We start from the raw sequence: 26,747 nt of genomic DNA, 5'->3' as shown, positions 1-26,747 counted from the left end.
TTGAACAAATAATAAAGGAGAACTTCCCCCATTCTGGCAAAGGAAATAGACTTCCAGGAAGTCCAGGAAGCTCAGGGAGTCCCAAAGAAGTTGGACCCAAGGAGGAACACACCAAGGCACATCATAATTACATTAGCCAAGGTAAAAATGAAGGAGAGAATCCTAGAATCAGCAAGAGATAAGGACACAGTCACCTCCAAAGGAGTTCGCATCAGACTGTCAGCTGATTTCTCAAAAGAGACCTTGCAGGCAAGAAGGGGCTGGAAAGAAGTGTTCCAAGTCATGAAAGGCAAGGACCTACGTCCCAGATTGCTCTGTCCAGCAAAGCTTTTGTTTAGAATGGAAGGGCAGACAAAGTGCTTCTCAGATAAGGTCAAGTTAAAGGAGTTCATCATCACCAAGCCCTTATTTTGTGAAATGTTAAAGGGACTTATCTAAGAAAAAGAAGGTAAAAAACATGTGTAGGCCCAGTAAAATGACAGCAAACACAATTATTAACAACCACACCTAAAACCAAAAGAAACTAAGCAAACAACTAGAACAGGAACAGACCCACAGAAATGGAGATCACATGGAGGGTTAGCAACAGGGGAGTGGGAGGAGGAGAGGGGGGGAAAAGGTACAGAGAATAAGTAGCATAGATTATAGGTAGAAAATAGACAGGGGGAGGGCAAGAATAGTATGGGAAATGTAGAAGCTAAAGAACTTACGACACATGGACATGAACTAAAGGGGGGAATGTGGGTGGGAGAGGGTGTGCAGGGTGGAGGGGAGTGAAGGGGGCAATGGGACAACTGTAATAGCATAATCAATAGAGTATGTTAAAAAAGAAATTATGACACATGGACATGAACTAAAGGGGGGAACGTGGGTGGGGGAGGGTGTGCAGGGTGGAGGGGAGTGAAGGGGGGAAATGGGACAACTGTAATAGCATAATCAATAAAATATATTAAAAAAAGAAATTATGACACATGGACATGAACTAAAGGGGGGAATGTGGGTGGGGGAGAGGGTGGAGGGGGATGGAGGGGGCAATGGGATAGCTGTAATAGCATAATCAATAAAATACTAAAAAAAAAGAACAATTACACTTTAAAGAACACTATAAAGAAAGTGAAAAGACAATCCACAGAATGGGAGAAAACATTTGTAAATCCTAAGTGTCTGATGAGGGCCTAATATCCAGACAATATAAAGAACTCTTATGACTCAATAATAAAGACAAATAACCCAGTTAAAACATAAACAATGGGCCTTTGGCTGGGTAGCTCAGTTGGTTAGAGCACTGTTCCAATATGCCAAAGCTGTGGGTTTGATCCCTGGTCAGGGCACACATAGAAGAATCAATCAATGAATGCATAAATAAGTGGAACAACAAATTGATGCTCCTCTCTCTCATACTTCCTCCCTCTAAAAATCAATAAAGATAAAATAAATAAATAAACAGTGGGCTAAAAATTAAAAAAAAATACACGAGAAATGAAGAATGCCTTTGATAGGCTCATCAGTAGATGGACGTGAATGGCCAAGGAAAGAAACATCACTCCTGAAGATAAGTCAATAAAAACTTCCCAAACTGAAGTACAAAGAAAAAAAATGAGCATCTCCCCAGCAAAAAACCCAACCCAGAAAAGAATATCTAAAAACCTGAGACAATTATAAAGAGTATAATATATATGTAATTGTGTAACTGGAGTAAGAGAAGAAAAAAGAGGGGAGAGTAAGAGGCGAAGAATTCCTTTTGGAGGTATCTTTGAGCTCACTGAACAGACACCATGAGCAAAGCTCACCCCCCTGAGCTAAAAAAAATTTATGGACAAGAAGTTATTGTTGAAATGAAATGGTGGCAGACATGTCCAAGGAATCTTGCAGGGATTTGACCCCTTTATGAATCTTGGGATAGATGAATGTGTGGACATGGTAACTAGTACGCAACAGAACAATATTGGAATGGTGGCAATACAAGGAGATTGTATCATCATGTTAGAAGCCTTGGAACGAGTATAAAGAATGGCTGTGTTCACCAGAGAAACCAACTGCTTCCGTGTCCCCTTTCCACATCTCCTGTTTTACAATATGAAAATCGAGTCTTGTACATTTTCACTTTGAACTTTTGTTAAATTTTTGTATTGGGAAAGAAAGAAGGAAGGAAGGAAGGGAGGGAGGGAGGGAGGGAGGGAGAAAAATAGCTGAGCTTTACTGTGTTTTATGTGAGATTCATTACAGAATAAGAACTTTTGATCTCCAAAAGCAAGCACACAGCTTTATCTCACCAAATCTGTGTGAAAACCACATGCTACCTTGGGGCTGTCTTTTCTGGATGTAAAGGTTTACCATAGGTTTGCTGTGATGACCTCTAACATAAAATCATGTATAAGCCAAGCAACCATAGTAACTGCTGCTATCCCCATTCAAAAGTATGGTGGTAATCAGACTCCCTTTTATATCGAAATAATAACAAATTCTACATGTAACATTTTTCCTGTTATTGATATAAAAAAATCAACAGAGATTTAACAAAAGATAAAGTGATATGGAGCCAATGGTAATTTAATTATCTTCTCTTCAGATAACAGATCTTAATGAAGAAAAACTTTTCACTCAGGGAGATGACTCTGCACAATGCTGAATAGTCCTCTTTAGCAATATATATATAGGTAGGTAGGTAGGTAGATAGATAGATAGATAATTGAATCTTTAGAAAAAAACAAGATGATTCTAAATGACTTATGGTGTAATGCCCAAACTCACCAGCAGTGAGAACACAGTGGGAAAACACGCATTTTTTCTCCTTTTTCCGCAAGAAAATAATTGATATCCAGAACAAGGCCCAGAATCATAACTAATAAACTTGAACATGCCATTCTTATAATGTATAATTGAAATGTCATAACACTCCCCAAACCAGAGCTGTATCATAATGAAACATGACAGGAAATAAAGCTGTGTAAAAGATTCTGAGGGCTTAGGAGGATAATGACTGGCAAAGAACCTTACAAAGCCATCTGAAAGAGGGGCCATCATTACTGATCCCTTGGACATTAAAGGGATAAGTAAGGAATTTTATGGGTAACTATATGCCCACAAATCTGATTACCTAGATCTTTGATTTTCAACCTTTTTCATCTGAGTCAGTCAGATGTTCCGATTTCCAATCAAGGTCCCACAAACTATTCCAAGTGCATTGCCAGTCAACTGCCAAAACAACAGCTTCTCTGTCTTCCAAAGCAGCACTTCTGTACATTCCATAAACAAACCGTCAAAAATGCTGTACATCCGGACAACACAGCTGCAAAGTAAATTTTAGTTGAAAGAAAACTGTACCTTGTTTTTTAAAAAACTATATTTTATGATGATGCTATTACAGTTTTCCCCCTTTTTGTCTCCCCTTAACTCCCCTCCTCCCTGCGTCCCTCTCCCACCAGCATTCGCCCACCTTAGTTCATGTCCATGGGTCATACACATAAACTCTTTGGCTTCCCCATTTCCTATACTATTCTCAACTCCCCCTCTCTACTTTGTGCCAACCATTTATGCTTCTTATTCCCTTGTACCTCTCATTTTAATTTGGTGGAATTTTGATCAAGGAAACAGTTCTGTTGTGGGCACTTTAAATGTTTCTATGGGCGTGTTTAGTGATGCTACAAGCTGCCAAACAGAAGATTCTGATAAATAAAATTGACACTTTGAGTGAAAATAAAATGGCTGGAATTTTTCCAAAATTAATGACACCAAACTACAGATCCAGAAAATTCAGGAAACAACAAGCAGGATAAATAGTTACCTCTACACATATCATATCCAAACCAGAGAAAATCAGAGAGACAAGTCCTGAAAGAAGCCAGATGGTAAACTTATGTTATTTTACCACAGTTTTGTATTTATTTATTTCACAGTCACCCAAGGACATTTTTTCATGGCTTTTAGAGAGGTAGGGAGAGAGAAACATTGATGTAAAAGAGAAGCATCGTTTGGTTGCCACCAACCTCCCCCTGTCCACCCCCACTACATGCCCCACCCGCGCCTACATTCCTCATACACACCCAGACCAGGGATCAAACCTGCAACTTAGGTATATGCCCTGACCAGGAATGGAAACCACCATCTTTTGTTATGGAACGACACTCCAATCAACTGAGCCACATCACCCCGGGCTACCACAATTAAAAAATAAATTTATTTTATTGGTTCCAAAGACAGGGGAAGGGAAAGAGAAAAGGAAGGAGAGCAACATCGACATGAGAGAGAAACACTGGTCGCTGCCTCCTGCACAGGCCCTGACTGGGGACCTAGTCCACAACGCAGGCATACGCCCCACACAGGAATCAAACCAGCAACCCCTCGTCTGCAGAACAGTGCCCAACCAACTAAGCCAAACTGGCCAGGGCTGCCATCATTTTTTAAAAAAAGGAAACATAAGATGGCTCATCATTACTGATCCCTTGGCCATTAAAAGGACAATAAAGAATACTATGACTAACTATGCCCACAAATATGATTACCCAGATCACTAATTTTCAACCTTTTCACCTCACTGCACATATAAACTAATTCCTAAAATTCTGTGGCACACCAAAATACTATATATTTTGTGGATCTGACAAAAAATAGCTACAACTTTCATTCACACTGGACAGCTATTGTATTGGCTATGTCATTTTTAAAAATATATTTTATTGATTATGCTATTACAGTTGTCCCATTACCCCCTTCATTCCCCTCCACCCTGCACACCCTCTCCCACCCACATTCCCCCCTTTAAGTTCATGCCCATGTGTCGTAAGTTCTTTAGCTTCTACACTTTCCATACTATTCTTGCCCTCCCCCTGTCTATTTTCTACCTACCATCTATGCTACTTATTCTCTGTACCTTTTCCCCCTCTCTCCTCCCACTCCCCTGTTGCTAACCCTCCATGTGATCTCCATTTCTGTGGGTCTGTTCCTGTTCTAGTTGTTTGCTTAGTTTCTTTTGGTTTTAGGTGTGGTTGTTAATAATTGTGAGTTTGCTGTCATTTTACTGGGCCTACACATGTTTTTTACCTTCTTTTTCTTAGATAAGTCCCTTTAACATTTCACAGAATAAGGGCTTGGTGATGATGAACTCCTTTAACTTGACCTTATCTGAGAAGCACTTTGTCTGCCCTTCCATTCTAAACAAAAGCTTTGCTGGACAGAGCAATCTGGGACGTAGGTCCTTGCCTTTCATGACTTGGAACACTTCTTTCCAGCCCCTTCTTGCCTGCAAGGTCTCTTTTGAGAAATCAGCTGACAGTCTGATGCGAACTCCTTTGGAGGTGACTGTGTCCTTATCTCTTGCTGATTCTAGGATTCTCTCCTTCATTTTTACCTTGGCTAATGTAATTATGATGTGCCTTGGTGTGTTCCTCCTTGGGTCCAACTTCTTTGGGACTCCCTGAGCTTCCTGGACTTCCTGGAAGTCTATTTCCTTTGCCAGAATGGGGAAGTTCTCCTTTATTATTTGTTCAAATAAGTTTTCAATTTCTGGCTCTTCCTCTTCCCCTTCTGGTACCCCTGTAATTCGGATGTTGGAATGTTTAAAGATGTCCTGGCCGCTCCTAAGTCTCTCCTCATTTTGCTGGATTCTTATTTCTTCATTCTTTTCTGATTGTATGTTGTTTACTTCCTTCTGGTCCACTCCATTGATGTGAGACCCAGCTTTCATTCCATCACTATTGGTTCCCTGTGCATTTTTCTTCATTTCACTTATTGTAGCCTTCATTTTTTCATCTAATTTGTGACCAAAATCAACCCATTCTGTGAGCATCCTGATCACCAGTGTTTTGAACTATGTACCTGGTAGGTTGGCTATCTCTCAGTTGCTTAAAAGTATTGGTTCTGGGGTTTTCATTTGTTCTTCTGTTTGAGCCATCTTTCTGGGTTTTTTTCCCCCTTTGGTCTGGTCACGCCTGTTACGTATGAGGGGCGGAGCCTTAGGTGTTCACCAGGGCGGGTCACCCCAGTTGCTGGGTTGTGACATTGTATGTGGGGGCGGGGTCGAGAGAGAACAATGGCGCTTGCTCCATTCTCCGTCAGACTTCAGTCCCTTCCGCCGCTTCCTGCAAGCAAACTGGGCCTTTCTGGTGCTAATTCCCGTGTGGGTGGGCTTAATGCACACCGTGGGTCTTTCCGAGGACCTCTCCTGTGAGGCTGGGAGCCTCTCCCTGCACCTCAACCCCCACAGGTGTTTTTAATCAGCGACCCGAGGGTCTATTTCCTGGCGCTGGGACCCTGGGACTGCTTGGTCAGCCAGCTGCCTTGCTCACAGTGCCTTGCATCACAACCGCCCCCTCACTGTGTCTGCCAGCCGCTGCTTGTGCGCCCAGGTGCCTTATGGAGGTCCCAACGCTCTGTTCTACAACCCCTCTCTGCCCGGCGCCTGACTCCGCTCCTCCTACAGGTCTGTATGAATATGTCTATTTTAACTCTTTGGTTGTCTGACTTCCATACAGTTCAATTTTATGTCATTTCTGGTTGTTATTCTGTTTCTAAGTTGTTGTTGTCCCTATCTTGGCTGTGTGAGGAGGCCCAGTGTGTCTATCCACACCTCCATCTTGGCCAGTAGTCCTATTTCATTCTTTTATTTGAAAATCTAAGGGAAAAAAGGTCAGTGTCCCTGACTAAATAGTTAGGTATTGCATGTTTTATAAATTCTTGCAGCACACTGGCTTGAAAATCACCTATCTCTTAAACAGACTATTCCTTTAAGACACAAATGATCAAAACTAATATGAAGAGAAATAGCTATGCGGATAAATCTGTATCTGCTAAAGATATTGAGTTAATAATTTCAAGAATGGAAAAGTCTCTGAATTTACACTTTCCCAAAGCAGATACACAGACATCCAATAAGCACAGGAAAAGATGCTCAGCATCATTAGTCATCAGGAAAATGCAAATCAAATCTGAAATGAGAATTCACTTTTTACCACTAGGATGGCTATAGTTAAAAAGACAAATAATAGCAAGTGTTGATGAGGGTGTGGGGAAATTGGAACCCTCATAAATTACTGGAGGGAATGTAAAATGGTACAGCCATGTTGGAAAAAGTGTTGGCAGTTTCCCAAAAAGTTAAATGGAGAATTATCACATGACCCAGCAATCTCACTCCTATGTAGAGAGCCAAAGAAATGAAAACAGATGTCCACATAAAAACCTGTACACAAATATTCAAAGCAGCATTATTCATAACACAAAAGTGAAAAAAAAACAAGCCTACCAACTGATGAATGAATAAAAAATATATAATATACACGTATAATGGTATATTATTTGGCAATAAAAAGGAATAAAGAACTAATACTTGCTACAACATGGACAAATCTTGAGAACATTGTGTAAAGTGAAAGAAGCCAGCCACAAAAAGCCACATATTGCTGGATTCTATTAACATGAAATGCCCAGAATAGATTGTAAATCCATAAAGACAAAAGGTAGATTAGTGGGTGTCTAGGGCTGAGAGAAGGTGATGGTGAAGGGTATTGAGGAGAGATTACTAACTGGATATGGTGTTTCTTTAAGGGTAATGAAATGTTCTACACAAAATTGAGTGTGGCGATAGCTGCATAACTCATGTGTACAGTAAAAAACACTGACTTGTACACTTTAGATGGCTGACCTGTATAGAATGTGAATTATATCTCAATAAAGCTGTTAGAACTTCAACAAAGAGACAGCAAACATAAAACATGGATAGAAAACAAAAAAGAACAAGCCCTGGCTGGTGTAGCTCAGTGGACTGAGCACAGGTAAACCAAAGGGTCGCCGGTTCGATTCCCAGTCAGGGCACATGCCTGGGTTGCGAGCCAGGCCCCAGTTGGGGGGATATGAGGGGCAACCACACATTCATGTTTTGCTCTATTTCTCTTTCCCTTCCCCTCTCTCTGAAAAAAACACATAAAATCTTTAAAAAGAAAACAAAAAAGAACAAGTCAGAAATAAAGAATACACTCACTGAAATGAATACATTATGGGAATCACCAGTAGAGCAGACGAAGGAGAGGATCGAATAAGAGATTTGGAAAATAAGGAAGTAGAAAACACCCAATCAGAACAGCAAAGAAAAAAAAGAATTTAAAAAATGAGGATAGTATAAGAAGCCTCTGGGACAGCTTCAAGCGTGCTAATATTTGCATCATGGGGTTGTTGGAAGGAGACAGCAAAAAACTGAAAACCTATTTGAAAAAAAATGACAAAACTTCCCTAACTTAGTGAAGGAAATAGACATACAAGTTCAGGAAGCACAGAGTCCCAAACAAGATGAACTAAAAGAGGCCCACACAAAGACACATCATAATTAAAATGCCAAAGGTTAAGGACAAAGAGAGAATCTTAAAAGCAGCAAGAGAAAAAAGCCATTTCTCTTACCTTACAAGGGAGCTCCCACAAGACTGCCAGATAATTTATCAACAGAAACTCTGCAGGCCGGAAGGGACTGGCAAGAATTGCTCAAAGTGATGAAAAGCAGGCCCTATGACCAAGATTACTCTACCCAGCAAAGCTATCATTTAGAGTTAAAGGACAGATAAAGAGCTTCCCAGACAAGAAAAAGCTAAAGAAGTTGATCACCACCAAATCTGTATTACACGAAATGTTAAAGGGTCATCTTTAAGAAGAGGAAGAAGAAAAAAAGATAAAAAATACAAACAATAAAATGGCAATAAATACATATGTATCATCAATTGAATCTAAAATACAAAATAAATGAACAAGTAACAGAAACAGAAACAAATGAACAGAAACAGACTCATAGATACAAAGAACATTTTGATGACTGCCAGATGGAGAGTGGTTTGGGGGCATGGGTGAAAAAGGTGAAATGATTAAGTACAAATTGGTAGTTACGAAATAGTCACAGGGATGCAAATACAGCATAGGGAATATAGTCAATAATATTCATTTATAGTGTCAGATGGGTGAGGGATTTATTGGCATGATCACTTAGTAAGTTGTATAATGTTGAATCACTGGGGTGCACATCTGAAACTAAGATAATAATGTATGTCTACTGTAATTGAAAAATAAAAATGATTTCAACCCTGGCTTTCAATGGGATGATCATAGCCAGATGTCGTAGCCAGGTTGCCCTCACATCCATGATTTCAAAAAAAAAAAACTAAATTATAGGCATAAGGAAACTTTTTGGAGTAACGAAAATGTTTTAAAATAACTGGTGATGTTTGCCTAACTCAATAAATTTGCTAAAAAGCATTAAATTGTATATTTACAATGGGTACATTTTACGGTATATAAGTTATACCTCCATAAAGCTGTTTTTTAAAAGCAACATTTTGTAAATGTAAATACACAATGTAAACACAAACCAAAAATAAGGTGGTATAAGTGTTTCTAGAATTAGTATAAGACACTTAAAGCAAAAAGTCTTACCAGAGATAGAGATGCTCTGTAAGGGCAGAAAGGTCAGCCAGGACAATGTAACAGTTCTAAATTTCAATGTACTGAATAAACAGCTTCAACATGCATAGAGCAAAAACTGACAGGGCTAAAAAAAAAAAAACAGGCAAATTCACAATCATAATTTCTCTCAGAAGTTGATATATGTAGATACAAAATTAGTAAGGATATTGAAGATAAACAAAATTGAAGATGAAGGCATAGGTAGGTACATTTTGCCTCCTTGTAACCAAAATAAGGACAAAAACTAATTTAAGAACAAAAAAATAACCAGAACTGCCAGAAAATCAAACTGTATGGAAGTCTGACAACACAGGAGTTAAAGAAGAAACATTCATTTAGACTGGTAGGAGGGGCTGAGACAGGCAGCCAGGGTGGAGAGGATACCCTGGCAAGGTGGCAGCTGGCAGACCAATGGTCCCACATTTGCATGCTGATAAACTGGGAGGAACAACTGGGGAGAGAGACAGACTGTACAATCCAGGATTCCAGCACAGGTAAAGAAAGCCTCAAAACCTCTGGCTGTAAAAACCTGTGGGGCTTATAGAGGTGAGAGAAACTCCCAGTCTCATAAGAAAGTTTATGGGAGAGACCCACAGGGTCCTAGAACATACACAAGCCCACCCACCCAGGAATCAGCATCAGAAGGGCCAATTTGCTTGTGGGTAGCGGGGGAAGTGACTGAAAGACTGATGAGAGATGAGCAAGCAGCATTGTTCCCTTTGACCCATCACCTACATTCAGCACCACCACAAAGCAATGTGGGTTGCCCTGCCCTGGCGAATACCTAAGGCCCCTCCCCTTACTACATAACAGGTGTGCCAAGACAAAAAAAATATGGCCAATGAAAGAACAGATCAAAGCTCCAAAAACAGAAATAAGCAACGAAGAGACAGCCAACCTATCAGATGCTAGATCAAAACTCTGGTAATCAGGATGCTCACAGAAATGGCTCAGTATGGTTGCAAAATAGAGGAAGCAGTGAAGGCTATACAAAGTGAAATAAAAAATAATATACAGGGAACCAACAGTGATGGGAAGGAAACCAGGACTTAAATCAATGATTTGGAGCAGAAAGAAGAAATAAACATTCAACAGGAACAGAATGAAGAAACAAGAATTCAAAAAAATGAGGAGAGGCTTAGGAATCTCCAAGACAACTTTAAATGTTCTAACCCCTGAGTATTAGGGGTGCCAGAAGAAAAAGAGGAAGAACGAGAAATTGAAAACTTACTGAACAAGAAATTGAAAACTTATTTGAACAATTCATGAAGGAGAACTTCCCTAATCTGGCCAAGGAAATAAGACTTCCAGGAAGTCCAGGAAGCTCAGAGAGTTCCAAAGAAGTTGGACCCAAGGAAGAACACGCCAAGGCACATCCTAATTATATTACCCAAGATTAAAATAAGGAATCTTAAAAAAAGCAAAAGGAAAGGAGACAGTTACCTACAAAGAAGTTCCCATAAGACTATCAGCTGATTTCTCAAAAGAAACCTTGCAGGCAAGAAGGGGCTGGAAAGAAGTATTCCAAGTCATGAAAGGCAAGGACCTACATCCAAGATTACTCTATCCAGCAAAGCTATCATACAGAATGGGAGGTCAGATAAAGTAAGATAAACTTAAAGGAGTTCATCATCACCAGGCCCTTATTAATATGAAATGTGAAAGGGACTTATCTAAGAAAAAGATGATCATTAAAATGATAACAAACTCACAACTATCAACTGAACCTAAAAAAAAACCCAAACTAAGCAACTAGAATAGGAACAGAATCACAGAAATGGAGATTGTATGGAGGGTTATCAGTGAGGAGGGAGAGAGGAGGAATGGGGGAAAAGGTACAAGGAAATAAGAAGCATAAATGGTAGGTAGAAAATAGACAGGAGGAGGTCAACAATAGTATAGGAAATGGAGAAGCCAAAGAACTTATACGTATGACTCATGGACATGAACTAAGGTAGGGAATGCTGGTGGGGGGGCGATGCAGGGTGGAGGGGAGTAAAGCAGAGAAAGAAAAAAAATGGGATAAGTTTAATAGCATAATCAATAAAATATACTTAAAAAAGAAAATAAGCAAAACAAAATTGACAATCTACAGCACTACATGTAATAACTGCTCTCTACACACTCTTTGCAAGTACCCAGAGAACATTTACAAAATGACCAGTCACTAAGCCACAGAGCAACTTTCAACATATTTAAAAGTATCAAAATGCAGACTATGTTCTGTGACTACTGTGCAATTAACCCAAAGTCTGCAACAGAAAGATAACAATAAAACCCAATGTTTAGAAATAAAATACACTTCAAAAAAGTGCATGACACAAAGAAGAATTCCGAGATGAAATTTGAAGATATTCTGAAATGAATGATAGTGAACAATACTACATCTCAAAACTTGTGGGGGGCAACTAAAGTCATGACTAGTGACCAGCATAAACCTGATGGCAAAACCTGCTGAAAGGAAAAATATAGACCATTCTCACTCATGAACATAGAAAAAAAATCCTAATAAAAACTTTGTGGGTCAAATTTAGCAATCTATAAAAAGGTTGGAAACTTGTAGCAGAAATTTGGATTTGGTTTAATATTTGAAAATTTTATTTAATGTAACTCATCGCATTAATAACAAAGGAGAACAATTATATGAACATTTCAATTGATGTAGAAAAGCATTTTAATAAAATTCAACATTCATTCATAATGAACTCATAAACTCAGAAAACGTGAGCTAATAAGAGTATCTACAGAAGACCTTCGGCAAACATCATACTCAATGGTGAAGCACTTGAGGCTTTTCCTTTTAGATCAGGAATATACCATTTCCATTCACTGCGTCGGCAGCACAGTTAGGCAAGAAAAAGAAATCAAAGATTTCACAGATGATTATACACATACATAATCCAAAAGAATCTAAAGGTAGTATATTAATAATATAGAATCAATATAAAAATCCATCTTTTTAAATTACAGCTACAGTTAGAAAATGCAATTTTCAAAAACTATTTACAGTATCATAAGAAAATGTCAAATGCTAAGGAATAAGTCTAACAAAAGTTAGGCAAGATCACTACATAGAAAACTATAAAAAATTATCAAGAGAAACTAAGGAAGACCAAACCAGAGAAAAAGAGGAACAGGGAAAGGGGTAGGGGAGACGGGAAGAAAGAATAAATGTACTGCGCTCAATATATTGAATGCATACTGAATGCAATCTCAATCAAAATTTTGTTGTCAAACTGTAAATGCTCATTCTAAAATGTGTATGGAAATGGAAAAGGGCCAAGAAAAACCAAGGAACCTTGAAGATACTACGTAGGAGAAGCTACTCCTATTCTATATACAGTATTTTTCGGACTTTAAGACACACTCCCCCAAATTTGGGGGAAGGGGTGCGTCTTATAGTCCAAATGTAGCTTATCTGGCTCGCTGTGTGTGTGGGGGGGGGGCAGTTTGTTTTTATGTTATTAAATATTTTACCACATTTTTTGCTTCAAAACTTTTTTCCTATTTTCCTCCTCTAAAACCTAGGTGCATCTTATGGTCCGGTGCATCTTACAGTCCGAAAACACTCAGTACTATAGACAAAATCAACACATATGAAGTTACAGAAAATAAGGCAATGTATCAGTACAAGGACAGACACACCAGAAGATCAGAAAAGACACAAAACGGAGAAAGGTAGCACTAAAAAGTAGAGGGAGATGAAAGAGACTTTTCAATGAATAACATGGGCTCAAACTGGATATCTATATGGAAAAGCTCACACCACTCCCCAAAATCAGTCCCAAATCAGTGCATATTTAAATATGAAAGATGAAACAATAATGGTTCTAAGAGATAAAGAGAATATCTTCATGTCCTCAAACTAGGCAAAGATTTTTTACATACAAAATGGGCTAACATAAGGAAAATAGTGATACCATAAGTTGTATTAAAATTAAGCACTTCTGTTCATCAAAAGATCTTTCTGGAGACTGAAAAGGCAAGCTACCAAATGAGAGAAAATATCTACAAAACTATAAAAGAAATTAAAAAAATTCAAGTCAATAAAAAAAAATATGCAAAAGATTTAAACAGGCAACCCACCAAACAGGGTGTCCCAACGGCCAATAAACATCTGAAAAGGTGATTAACCTCATTAACTATCAGGGAAACACAAATTAAGACCATGAGATCATTGCACAAACATCAGAACAGTTCAAGTCAAAAGACTGGCAACAGTATGGATTAGCAAGAACACGGAACAACAGGAACACACACACTGCTGGTGGAAGTGTAAATTAGCACAAACACTAGGAAAATTGTTCTGTAATGGCTACTGATGCTGAACCTGTATCCTCTAACCCAGCAATTCTAAGTATATACCCAACAGAAATCGTACATATACAAATCAAGAGACATATACGTGATGTTCCTGTAAGCATCATTTACAACAGCCCCAAACTAGAAAACTCCCAAATATTCATCAGAAGTAGAATACATTAATTGTGGTTTGTTAATACAGAAAATGAAATACAGTTTCAACATTATGGATGATCCTAACCATGTTGACTAAAAGGCCAACTCAGTACATATTGCTTGCCCTGGCTGGCGTAGCTCAGTGAATGGAGCGCGGGCTGGGAACCAAAGTGTCCCAGGTTCGATTCCCAGCCAGGGTACATTCCTGGGTTGCAGGCCATAACCCCCAGCAACCACACATTGATGTTTCTCTCTCTCTCTCTCTCTCTCTCTCCCCCCCTTCCCTCTCTAAAAATAAATAAATAAAATCTTAAAAAAAAAGAAAAAAAGTGTATGTTAAATTTAAAAAAAAAAAAGGCCAACTCAGTACATATTGATTGATTTTATTTATATGAAGCATAAAAACTGGCACAACTAAATGCACTGTTAGAAGTCAAGCTAGTTAGTAATTTCATTGGGAGTAGAGGAAGAAGAGAGTGGCTGGCAGGTGGTACAAGAGGTGATCTGATGGTTGCAACATAGTTGATCATTTTGTTATTGTGCAGAGTTGTATATTCATTTTTGTGTATTTTTATTTGTAAATTTCAACACAGAAGAATTTTAATTCCTTGAAACAAAACGATCTGTATGTACTGATTATGCAAGGATCTCTAAGATACATTCTAAGTTTAAAAAAAGCCAGATGCAGAATGGTGTACACAATATGATAATAACCTGTTTTAGGAAAAGATATACACACACATTCGCTTTTCTAGGTTTAGAATGCCTCTAGAGGCTACACAAGAACCCAATGACCATAGCTGACTCTGGGAGTAGAACTGGAGGGTGCTAATAGAGGTGGTGGTGGGCTATTTGCAAGAGAGACTTACTTTTCTCTGTGACCTGTTTGTACATGTGCATATGTAACTTATTCAAAATGCATTATTACCTCTGGTGGGGAGGGAATGACACAAAATGGGCATTAACTATATCGGTAATGTCTTAAGTTTGGCAGTTGGTATATGGTTATTGTGATAATATTGTATTACTATTGTTTTTTATAGGACAAATATTTAACAATAAGTTGTTGTTTTTTTTAAATACCTTCCCTACCTTATTCCCAGTCTCTCTAAACTTATCTCTCACCTCTCTCCCATACAAGCATTTCACTTTCCCCAGTCTTCTAATGGTCGATTATGAAGACTTTCTCAGCATTGGTCTTAGTGCCAGAAATCTGTTACTCTGTTCAAATTCTACTCATTCTTCAGAACCAACTCAAAGTCTCACCTATTCCATAAAGTTCTCCAAAGCAATGACAGTAAAACTTCATAGGAGACAAAAAGTCTTTCAAAAATAAAACTCGAGAACATTCTGCAACCATTCTGCAGAGGGGGTTCATGTCAGCTGACAGACATGATATTTTATAGTTGTTATATATTTTAATGTATATCTATACATTGTATATTTGACACAGTGAATAAAGACTTTCATCAATGCATATGACAGCTAAATTTCAGAATAAAGGGAAGAGAGAGACAGTTGGAGGGGGAAGTGGTCAGACAGAAAGATATCCTAAAGAGCTTTTAGGAGGTGAGGGGTGGGGAAATAGGTCACCTACAAAAGACTGGGAGTTGGAACAGACTCTCCCAAAGTCACACTAGATGCTTAAATATAATGCAGTAACACCATTAAAATTTTTAAATATATTTTGTTGATGATGCTATTAAGGTTATCCTAATTTTCCCTCTTTGCCCCTCTGCCTGGTGCCCCCATTCCCTCCAACAACCACTCCTCCCCCACTTTAGTTCATGTCCATAGGTCATTGGACATAGCCTGGGCTATGGTCTTGGGCTACTCCATTTCCTATACTGTTCTTAACATCCCCATGTCTGTTTTGTACCAATTTATGCTTCTTAATCACTGCACCTTTCCCCCCATTCTGCTCTTTCCCTCTCCCTACTGATAACCCTCCAAATGATCTCCATATCTATGACTGTTTCTGTTCTGCTTGTTTGCTTAGTTTTTTAGATTCAATTATTGATAGTTGTGAATTTATTGCCATTTTAATGTTCATTGTTTTGATCTTTTTCTTATATAATTCCTTTTAGCATTTCATATAATAATGGCTTGGTGATGAACTCCTTTAGCTTTACCTTGTCTGGGAAATACTTTATCTGCCTTTCCATTCTAAATGACAGCTTTGCTGGATAGAGTAATCTTGGTTGTAGGTCCTTGCTTTTCATCACTTTAAAAAGTGGGTTCTTGCCAGTCCCTTCTAGCCTGCAAACTTTCTTTTGAGAAATCAGCTGACAGTCTTATGGGAACTCTTTTGTAGGACACTATCTTCTTTTCTCTTGTTGCTTTTAAGGTTCTTTATCTTTAACCTTTGGCATTTTAATTATGTGTCTTGGTGTGGTCCTGTTCGGGTCCAACTTACTTGCAACTCTCTGTGCTTCCTGGACTTGTATTTCTACTTCCTTCACCAAATTAGGGAAGTTCTCCTTCAATATTTCTTCAAATAAGTTTTCAATTTCTTGCTCTTCCTCTTATCCTTCTGGCACCCCTATAATTTGGTTGTTGGTTTGTTTGACAATGTCCCAAAGGCTCCTTAACCTATCCTAATTTTTTTGAATTCTTTTTTCTTCCCACTGTTCTGATTGAATGCTTTTTTCTTCTTTAAGTCCCCAAGCTTTGATTTGATTCTCATTTTCATCTCCTCCAATGATGGTTCCCTATAGATTTTTCTTTACTTCACTTAATGTAAACTTCATTTCTGACTGGGTCTTTTTTATGTTGTTGAAGTATCCAACGAGTTCCTTAAGTATCCTGATAACCAGTGTTTTCAACACTGCATCTGATAGGTTGCTTACCTCCATTTCATTTAGTTCTTTTTCTGGAGTTTTGCTCTCTTCTTTCATTTGGGCCATATTTCTTTGTCTCCTCAATTTGGCAACCTCCCTGGTTTGTTTCTGTGTATTATGTAAAGCTGCTCTGACTCCCTGTCTTAGTAGCATGACCTGTTGTAGAAAAGTGAATCTCTAAATTGTATGGAGCAGCCTGGAGAGCCTGAGGCAATTGCCAGGGCAGGGTAACCCACGTAACCGCTCAGTGACTCTGTCGGGGAGGGCATGGAGAGGGAACAATGCCACTGCCCGGCCTCTGGAGTTCTGCCTGGGAGGAAGCTGTCTCCTACCACCTGCCCTATTGCCAATCACTTCAATTTCTTCCTGTGTGCCACTGGTGCCCTTCCAGCTGCTGCCCTGGTACAGAATCCCAGAGGGGATGGGTTTGCGTAAGTTCTAAGACCCTTGCAGGCCCTTTAAGAGTAGTCTCCTGCAAATCCTGCAATTTCTTCCGCCACCCCAATCTCCACAGGATTTTACAGCCAGAAGTTATGGGGACTTATCTTCCTGGTGCTGGAACCCTGGGCTGGGTGGTCTGGTCTGGGGCTGGGATCCCTAGCTTCTGAGGTATCCCTCCCAATTTTTATCCACCACCTATGGCTATGGGACCCCTATTCTGCATCTCCACGCCTCTCTGCATCTCCACCGCTCCACACCTCTCAATGTTTCTACCCCTCCTACACGCCTGGAGGGATATGGCATCTTTAAATCCCTGGTTGTTGGACCTCCATACAGCTTGATTTTCTGATGATTCTGGGTGATATCTGTTGTGAAGTCTAGTTGCACTTTTTGCTGTAGTTATGTGAGGAGGCGCCTGCTCCTCCACATGTTTACCTTATGCCTCCATCTTGACTGGGGGTCTATCCTTACATGATTTAAAAAATCTCTCAGCAAACTTGGAAACAAGTACTTCCTTATTCTGCCACAGAGAATCAGAAAGGGGAACTCCATGATTAGGAAGAGGTAGTGGACAGCTTTGAGCCAGAGTGTCTCAAGGCAGTTCAGCCACTAAGATAGCCTGTCGCTTTAACTTTTTAGCAGCTTTCTGGGCTGCATCTCCGACAGGAAGTGATCCTCTCCACCATTAAAAATTTAAGGGAAAATAACTTCTAGTCTAGAATCTATACCCAACTAAACTAAACATACAAGTATAAGAATAAAAGATCTTTTCAGACATACAAACTTTAAAAAAAAAAGTTACCTCCCATTTACTCTTTCTTAGGAAGCTAATAGAAAATGTACTCCCCAAGAAAAAGGAAGACAGGATTCAGGAAATAGGATCTAACACATGAGAAAAATAAAATGCTCTGAATTTGGTGACAGGAAATCCCAAGAATTCAGCTGTTCAGATCCCAACAAGTAGTTCAAACTACAGGAGAAAGATGGAAAGTTCTAAGAAGGATTTCTTAAAAAAAAAAAAAGTTTTAGAACTGAGAAATAAATTGTGAGGGCACAAAAAGCAAAGCAAATTTCAAAAGATGACTATTCTAATTTTAAAAGCCAGACTCAAAAGGCTACACTTGGGTATAGGTATGATTCCATTTCTATGACAGTGTGTAAAAGGACATAAGAACAGGACAGAAAACGGATGAGCAATTGCCAGAGGATGGGGTGGGAGCGGGGCTGACTACTATGAGGAAATTTTCTATATCCCAACTGCAGTGGTGGTCACAACTATGCATTTATCAACACCTACATATAGAACTATACACCAGAAAGGGTGAATTGTACTCCTTATATTTTTCTTGATTTAAAATATAGGGGGGGAAGGGTGGCTTTTAACTCAAACAAAAACAAAAAAATTATACCACACAAAAATAACCATCGAATACAATAGGGCTCTGCGGTAAGCAATCATACCATCCTCACTATCATAATTTAAATACTTAACACCCCACCCAAAGCTGTAATACAGCTACAACAGGAGAATGATGGACACAAAACATGTGATGGAGGTGGCTATGGATTAAATTCTAATCTACAGGAGGATGAAAATAGTAATGTCTAAAATTAAAAAATCAGTGCCCTAGCTGTTTTGACTCAGTTGGTTGGAGTGTCATCCCATAAACAGAAAGGTTGCAAGTTCAATTCCCAGTTAGGGTACGTGCCTGGGTTGCATGTCTGGTGCCCAGTAAAGTGTGTGCGTGGGGGCAACCCAATGATGTTTCTCTCCCTCTCTTCCCCTCTCCATCAATGAGCATGTCCTCAGGGGAGGAGAGGGGACAGGAGGGGGAACGGAAATTTTAAAGCCAGTAAACAGCCTTATAAGCATGTCATTAATAAATACTGGCTCTCCTATTTCCTGGACCCTTCCCTGTAAAAGCAAAAAAACAAAACAAAAAAAAACCCCAAACCCAGCTACATCGTGGACAGTGGTTGACTCCGGGGGGTCGAACATGGGGTGAAAAGTGGGGCAGGGCACTGCTGTTTCTTGTTATGAGGCTCATGATACCGAGAGATCCTCCCAATCACATTCCAGATATTCAAATTCACAAGGAGTTTCTTTACTACTTCTACACTGTCTTGCAAGGCATTGACTCTCATTTTAAAATTATCATTTGGATTTTGTTTTCCTTGTGAACAGCTGAGTACTGTGATGAAAGAGCCATCATCCAGTCATCTTCAAAGTGTGAATTGTTGGCAGGTGTCGTATGGGTTTTTCTCTCGGAGTACTTGTGGTTTGACAGTTTATACCAGTGATAATCTCTTACATCATGCTGCCTGGGCTATCGACCTGTTTAGTGAATGTTGACATTTCCCATTTTCATTGACTTATTTTGTCTTTACCACACTTTTCTTTTTAAATAATTAAAGGCTGGATTCCACATACATCAATGTATACCTTGTTTGTTAAGTCCTAAGTTTAAGATATCTAATACCTCAAATATTAAGTGCAAGGAAATAGCTATCGTAAAGGATAATTAATGAAGGTTAAATTCTGTTAGGTTACTCTGATGAAAAATGGGAACCATGAATACTTGTGTCAACTTTAATAGGATTTGTTTTGTTTCAATAAAATTAGGAGTGAATTTTATGCCCTGTGATTATGAAAACTTCCTGTTAAGATTAATTACATTTATATATATACATTTTAAAGATTTTACTTATGTTTAGAGAGAGGGAAAGGGAGGGAGCAAGAGAGGGAGAAAAACATCCATCGGTTGCCTCTCATATCCCAGGCACATGCCCTGACCAGGAATCAAACTGGCAACTGCTTAGCAGGATGACACCCAACCAACTGAGCCACACAAGTCAGGGCAATATTCACATTTTTAATTTATGAGAATTTATCCTACCCAGGGGTTTTTTAGTATCAAATTACCCTTGACAGGCAAGGAAAGATTATATTTCACTTAAATCCCTAAGGTAGCACAAATACTAATGCTCATTAAAACAAAGTTAAAACAAGACTTTCAATATTACCTATTGAAATATTTTTTTAAAGGGAGGATTCCATCTAAGGGAAAAACATGAAGTTACACTCAGGAAAACAGGAATTTCAATATGGTAATAATCATCAAGGAAACAATGACTGGCATTTAGAAAACAGAACAAGGATGTCCTGACCCAGGAGTATCTGAAGGAGTATCTCTAGCGGTGCTGGATATGACCTGTATTAGTTATTCTGCCTTAGAGTCTAAGATTTACCTAGTCTACCCCCTTCTGTCAATTCCTACTGATCATGCAGGGTCTTGTATGTCCATGGTAAGAAACCTGGATTTGATTCCAACTGCAATGGGATAGCCTTGGAGGGTTTTAAGCAAGAGAGTTCTAAGATCTGATGTGCTTTAAGGATAAGTATGAACAGACTCTGTAAATGCTTAAGCATCATGCCAGCATATTTTATTACCTGGACAGAGGGCAAACTGAAAGGGAAATGGAAATAAGGCACACTACAATCTAAGTAGGACAGGCCCATTCTAAGCCATGTGGCCAGGAGTCTTTTTCCAGGCTTCTCTTAAGTTCCATTTAGGGAAATGGGCAAGACTTGGGGGAGATCAGGTTTGGTGGAAGAGTACTACGGTATTTCTGACATATTAAGTTTGAGATGCCCATTAGATATCTAACTGGAGAAGCTACCTGGATACACCCATCAGGAGTAAACAGGAAAAATCGGGATGGAAATACAGCTTTAGAATCCATCAGAATATAGAGTGTTTGTTAAAAACAATATTCACTAAACTTTATAGCATGATTATTGTGTTTCGGACATGATTTTAGGTGCTTTATATGTATTAACTCACTTGTTCCTAACCTTAGGATGTTAGTCCCCATGACTGTCCCTATTTTACAAACGAACAAACTGAAACTTAAAGAAATTAAGCAACTTGCCGAGAGACACACAGCAAGCATGTATCAGAGCTGGGACTCAAACCTAGGTAATCTGATTCCAGAATTCTTTAAAGTCACAGGACTATTTGGGAATACAGACAGAACAGGACCGAGCAGGAGAAAGACTGTGCCCTCATAAACAGTACGTATTTCACTTCAAACAATTTACTGAGATCTGAGTACCTGTCAAGTGCCTGGCACCGTTTCTGCCTCTGCAGATCCTTAGAAAAATAAGACAAAGTCCCTCAAGAAGCCCAGTCTAATAGCTACAACCTGATAACAACTATTTCATGGACATGTACTATGAGCCACACGATTGCCAAGCATTTTATACACATTATTTCACTTACTCCTCCCAAAAACACTATGAGGTAGATGTTACTGCCATTTTAGAAATAAGGAAACTGAAGTCAAATAACATAATGTAGGTCACTCGGCTAGTGGCAGAACTAGGGTTCAATCCAGGTCCCTCCCGCAAATCTGGTCTTTTCCAAGGATTTCCTGTTATATGCTATAACATGGATGAAACTTGAAGACATTATTCTAAGTGAACAATCCACTTATATGAGATAACTAAAGTAACCAAGTTCATAGAAACAGAAAGTCATATAAATGGTGGTTGGTTACCAGTGGCTGATGGGGAGGGGAAGAGAGGGGAGTTGTTTAATGGGCATCATGTTTCAGATTTGTAAAATGAAAAAATTCTGGAGAGCTATTTCACAACAATGTGAATATACTTAACACTGCTGAATTGTACACTTAAAATCACTAAGATGGTAAATTTTACATTATATATTTTTAAGCCCAATTAAAATATTTTTTTCTGAAATCTGGTCCTTCCCAGTATACCACATACCATAATGGACATGCTTACTGTGCTACAGAAACACCTGTGAAGAACTAATTTAGTCTGCAATGTGAGGGAGAGAGGAGGTGGGAGGTGTGGCAAGGAAGACGATATCAAGGAAAGTTACCCAGAAAGGATACATTTGAAAGATAAAGGTCCCTCCCTACTTTATCCTCACTGGAGTTCTGGTAAGGTGTCTCTATCTCAACCTCTGATATAGCTCCTACACCTGTATACAACTATCGATCACCACATAACCAGCCTAAACCAATATTCCAGCAGCCCTCTAGCCAGTGAGCTCCTCCAGTCTGCTCCCATTCCAAGTCATTCAACACCAAAAACAGTAAGGGTCCAAAATTCCTTCATTCATTATGCTGAAGAACTCCTGTGGCTCCCTAACGCCCTCAGAACATAGAGGATTATCAAGATGGTGGTTAGGAACAAATTATCTGACCTCTCTGTGCCTCAGTTTTCTCATCTGGTTTAATGGGTGAGTGCTGACACCAAATTCAAAAGAAGGATGATTAAATAAAAACATTGTGAACCTTACACAATGCTTCAGCCAAAGTACTGCATCTGATCAGTGAAGGTGAGTTAGTTCCCTTTCTGCCTGTCCCTAATACCCAGCTCAGTAAGGTATTTTAGTTTAAAGGGCAGAGCAAGTATTTCCAGATCTTCTCAAGGCAGATAGAGAATGCCAGTGGGGAAAAAGTTACTCATCTATGCTTATCCCAATGTCCAGGAAAATACTGCTCACCCAGCATTGCTTCTTCAGTTGTAAACCTCCAAAGAGACCACCTGATCTTTATTTCATTCTGTCCTTTTAATCATACCAATAATACTGAAATGTTTCAAGATTAACGTACATATATAATTATACTGTGAAAAGTCTCACTTCCATTTTCTCCTCCATCTACACAATTGACACCACACTCCCACCAACCACTTCATTACTTACTTGTGTATCCTTCAAAAGTTTCTTTATGCAAAAACTGTCTTTAAATTAAGCTGATGCTTTACAGGTGTATTGACAACGTAAGTTCTGAGAACACGGAGGGGGAAGGGAAGGAGGAAGAAGCCTAGGTTTATTTGTCCTGCTTTACCCTAAAGCAATGGCCTTGTCCATTCAAAACAAAAAACGAAAAACAATCATATATTGGGCGCCCCTAGATACCAAATATAGTATTAATATTACCTGATTACTCTTCTACCCTTACTATGCACCAGAAATGCACTTAATGCTTTGCACAATCGTCTCCTTTGACCCTCAAAACACCTTAAGAGATAGGCTACTAATTATTATCTACATATTACAAATGGGGAAACTAAGGCACAGAAGGGAACTTGCCCAAGCAAGAGAGAGCAGCAAGGCCTGCTCTCCAAATTCCTCACTCTTAACCATGACGCTCTACATTGGCAAAACAGATACAGTCCCTGCACCCGTTGTAGCATAGCCTAATGTGAGAAACTGGCGAGAAAAACGGGTAGACAACAAAGAAATATTTAATTGCACACTAAGAAAGTAATGTGAACGAAACAAATTCAGGGCTCTGACTGAGTAACAATGGGGGCCTACGGGGGGAAGGGGGTCAAGAAAAGGCTCTCTGAGAGGATGACATATGATAAGCTTAAGAACCGTTTGGGGACTGCAATGATGACCCACCGCCCAGTTCACAGGGGAGAAACTCGAAGTACGCAGAGACTAAAGCAAACTCGCCCAGGGTCCCCCAGACGTGTAGACGTGGCGCAGGGAAGGCAGGATCCAGGAGCTGGGCCCAGGGCTCGTACACGCCATTAATGCCCGCTGCAGCCCAGCCCCGCTCGGCCCCTTACCGGGGGCCTGTAGACGGGCGCTGCCCACCACCCCACCGCGGCTGACAGCTTCCGTGCAGCCCACGGGGTGGTCTCGCGGTCCGCCAAAGGGGGTCGCGCCCATACTGCGGCGGCCCGGAAAGGCCTCTTCCCCGGCCCCCCGCCAGCTCCCGCCTGGTCCGCCCCGCCCCTCCGGGCTGGCTTCGTACCTGCACGGCTCGGACCAGGCCCCGGCCGGTCAGCTGGCCCTGCCGCAGCTGCAGCAGAATGTTAGCGGGCCGCGGCCGGCCGCCCCATCCGCCCCAAGCCGCAACCGTTGCCGCCGCCCATCGCCCTCGGCCGGCCCCAGACCCAGCAGCCGCCGGCGCCGCCGCCATGTCTCCTCGTCCGACAAACAGGAAGCAAGCGGCCCCAGGGCCGCGGAGATTTCTACGGGGCAGCAGATGGGTCCCCACAGCGCCCCCAGCGGACCTTCGGCGGAGGCACAAGCCGCGTGGCAGGGACAGTGTGAGCCGCGGGGGCTGCTGGGAAATGTAGTCTTGGTCTCCAGCGGAGCAGGTGCGGTGAGGGCTTTTCTGCACCAGTTGTTTTTCAGGATCTTGGATCCGAGGTCTCGGCGAGGTCCCCCAGGTCAAGGTCGAGGTCTGAGTGCTCACTCTTCCATTTCTTGTCTCTTTGGGGAGTTTACAGCCACCTGGCCTGGAAAAGATCCTAGGCTCCAGGCCAAGAATGAAGCCACTCGGTCTAACCTTTGCCTGCCTCTTTGCCCTTGACCCACCGCGGACCTCGACAACCTGCGCGTTAATTTCCTCGTTAGTTAAGTCAATAACTGGTTCCTGGGAGCCTATTCAGCCAATAAATAGTTCTTAGGGGCCTGCTCTGCGCCCGGCACGGAGCAGGTCACTGAAAATAGTGGTGAGCAGAGCAGACTAGTAAGTCCCTGCTTTAGAATGCAGGTTAAACGGGAAGACAGCAAATCTATACACAAATAGTCTTTATATTCTAGCAATAGCACAATAACGGGGTAATTTGTGACACTGGGTAGATTGTTGTCAAGTTAAACGAAATAATGGAAGGGAAAGGGATTGGTAGATTGCGATATCATATCTGTCAGAAGAAATTTGTCCTCATTTAACCCACCAGATAGTATGTTCTCTCTACTCCCAGCCCACGAGATCATTCTTTTGGCTAATTTCTGTGATAGGACCACGTTGCTCCCTTCCCTTTTCCTTTCTTGGGAGGGGTCTTATAAATGAAAGTAGAATGCTGGTTATGATGCAATAAGGAATGATGGAGACTGTGGCTCATAAATTATCGCCCAAGCCAGAAAATTTTAAGAATGAAAGGACGGTATTAATTTACACCAGGACAGCAGGCATATATGGGGACTGTCACAGAAAAACCGGGATTAAAGTCTCCACCCTCATGCCCACTTAAAATGAGTGGTCTCTATCGCCTCCATCAAGTTGTTGCAGAGTTTTCTAGTTTTTTCAGAAAAAAAAAACAAAAATCTGGGTTTTTATGTGAAATTCCCCATTTTGAAAACTTCATGGGCCAAGTAAAACCCCATATCTTTGTGACCCCTCAAACAGGGAGATCAGAACAGATCCAGGTATACTTGAAGTTTAGTATGTGGTGAGGGAGATATTTCGAATCAATGGGGAAAGAGAAAAAGTTCGATCTTTAACTTCACACCAAAAGCTACAATAAACCTCAGACATATTGAAGGCTATATAACAAAATCAAAGTGTAGTTCTAAAACTGGATTGTGGTGATGTTATACAACTCAAAACATCATTGGATTGTACATTCAAAATGGGTGAATTTTTTGTAAATTATACATCAGTAAAGCTGTTAAAATCAAATTATAAAATTGGTAGAAATTAATCTATGAAAATACTTTTGATTCAGAGGTAGGAAAGTTCCTTTCAGTCATAAAACTCAGAAGTCATGAATAGTAAAAGATTGACAAGTTTGACCTCAACAACAAAACCCTCCGTATAAGACACTGTAAACAACCATAAAAAACAAGTACTATTCTGGGAAAGAGTCAATATGAAGAACTTTTGAAGAATGTATTGTGCCCTCTGCTTGAAGTTCTCATCCCCAGGAAGTTCTCTAATTGGCTTGCTTCAGCATGTACTCCAGGTTTCCGTTCAAGGAGAGACCTTCCCTGACCATCCATATAAAATAGCATGCTTTATACTCTCCATTGTATTACCTGCTTTGTTCGTTTGTTTTTATAGTGCTGCCTCCACCACCAGACATATAGCTATTTACTTTCTGTACCCCTTGCCCTGACAGGAGTATAATTTTGGTCTGTTTTGTTTCATTGCTGCATTTATCGCCAGCACCTAAGATAGTACTTGGCACATAATAGGTGATCAATATGTGTTAATTGACTTGATGAATTAATAAACAGATGCATGAACTCCTACAAAATTACAAGGAAAAGCCAAACAACTCAATAGAAAAACAGGTATAAAGAAACAGGCAATTCACAGAAGAAAAATGAATGGCCAGTAAATGTGTAAAAAGATACCCATCCTCAATTTTACTGATAGTAGAATACTGATGGTGAGAATATAAATTGATATGCTTTTCTGGAAAGCAATGTTTTAGTAATATGAATTAAGTCCTAAAGAAACCCAAACTTTTTGACTCAATGATTACTCCTTTAGAAATCTATCCTAATAATACTATTTGATAGGATGATGACTTACATGCAAAAATGTTTATTGTATTATTTGTGATAGCAAAACAGGAACTCTATAACCATAAAATAGGATCATTTTAAATAAATTCTAGCATTTCAATATAATAGAATATTTGAGCAATCAGTTATTGTTTAGTAAATAAATTAATAATATTTCAAATAAAATTAGACATACATATACTTTTATGTGCTTCTAGGAATTTATGTTTTAGCAACAGCTAAACAAGTATACCGAGATGTATTACTAAAATATGCAGTGAAGTAT

The 26,747-nt window shown here is 39.9% G+C and overlaps 1 protein-coding gene and 1 pseudogene across 1 annotated transcript in view; one reads left to right on the top strand and one right to left on the bottom strand.

The window, feature by feature from the left end:
• Positions 1-24,186, bottom strand: part of LOC123815134 (transient receptor potential cation channel subfamily C member 4 associated protein) — an 85,901-nt gene extending 61,715 nt beyond the window's left edge. The window contains exon 1 of the mRNA XM_045833337.1: positions 23,976-24,186. Coding sequence (XP_045689293.1) covers positions 23,976-24,143 — 168 coding nt within the window. The 5' untranslated portion in view covers positions 24,144-24,186. The remainder of the gene's footprint in view (positions 1-23,975) is intronic.
• Positions 1,776-2,007, top strand: LOC123815135 (annotated as a pseudogene).
• Positions 24,187-26,747: the final 2,561 nt, after the last annotated feature.

The sequence above is a fragment of the Phyllostomus hastatus genome, unplaced genomic scaffold (assembly GCF_019186645.2).
Source record: "Phyllostomus hastatus isolate PE091 unplaced genomic scaffold, TTU_PhHast_1.1 phas_contig_17, whole genome shotgun sequence".
Taxonomy (NCBI): Eukaryota; Metazoa; Chordata; class Mammalia; order Chiroptera; family Phyllostomidae; genus Phyllostomus; species Phyllostomus hastatus.
Note: the sequence above shows the minus strand (reverse complement) of the source record. Positions and strands in the feature narration are given on the sequence as shown.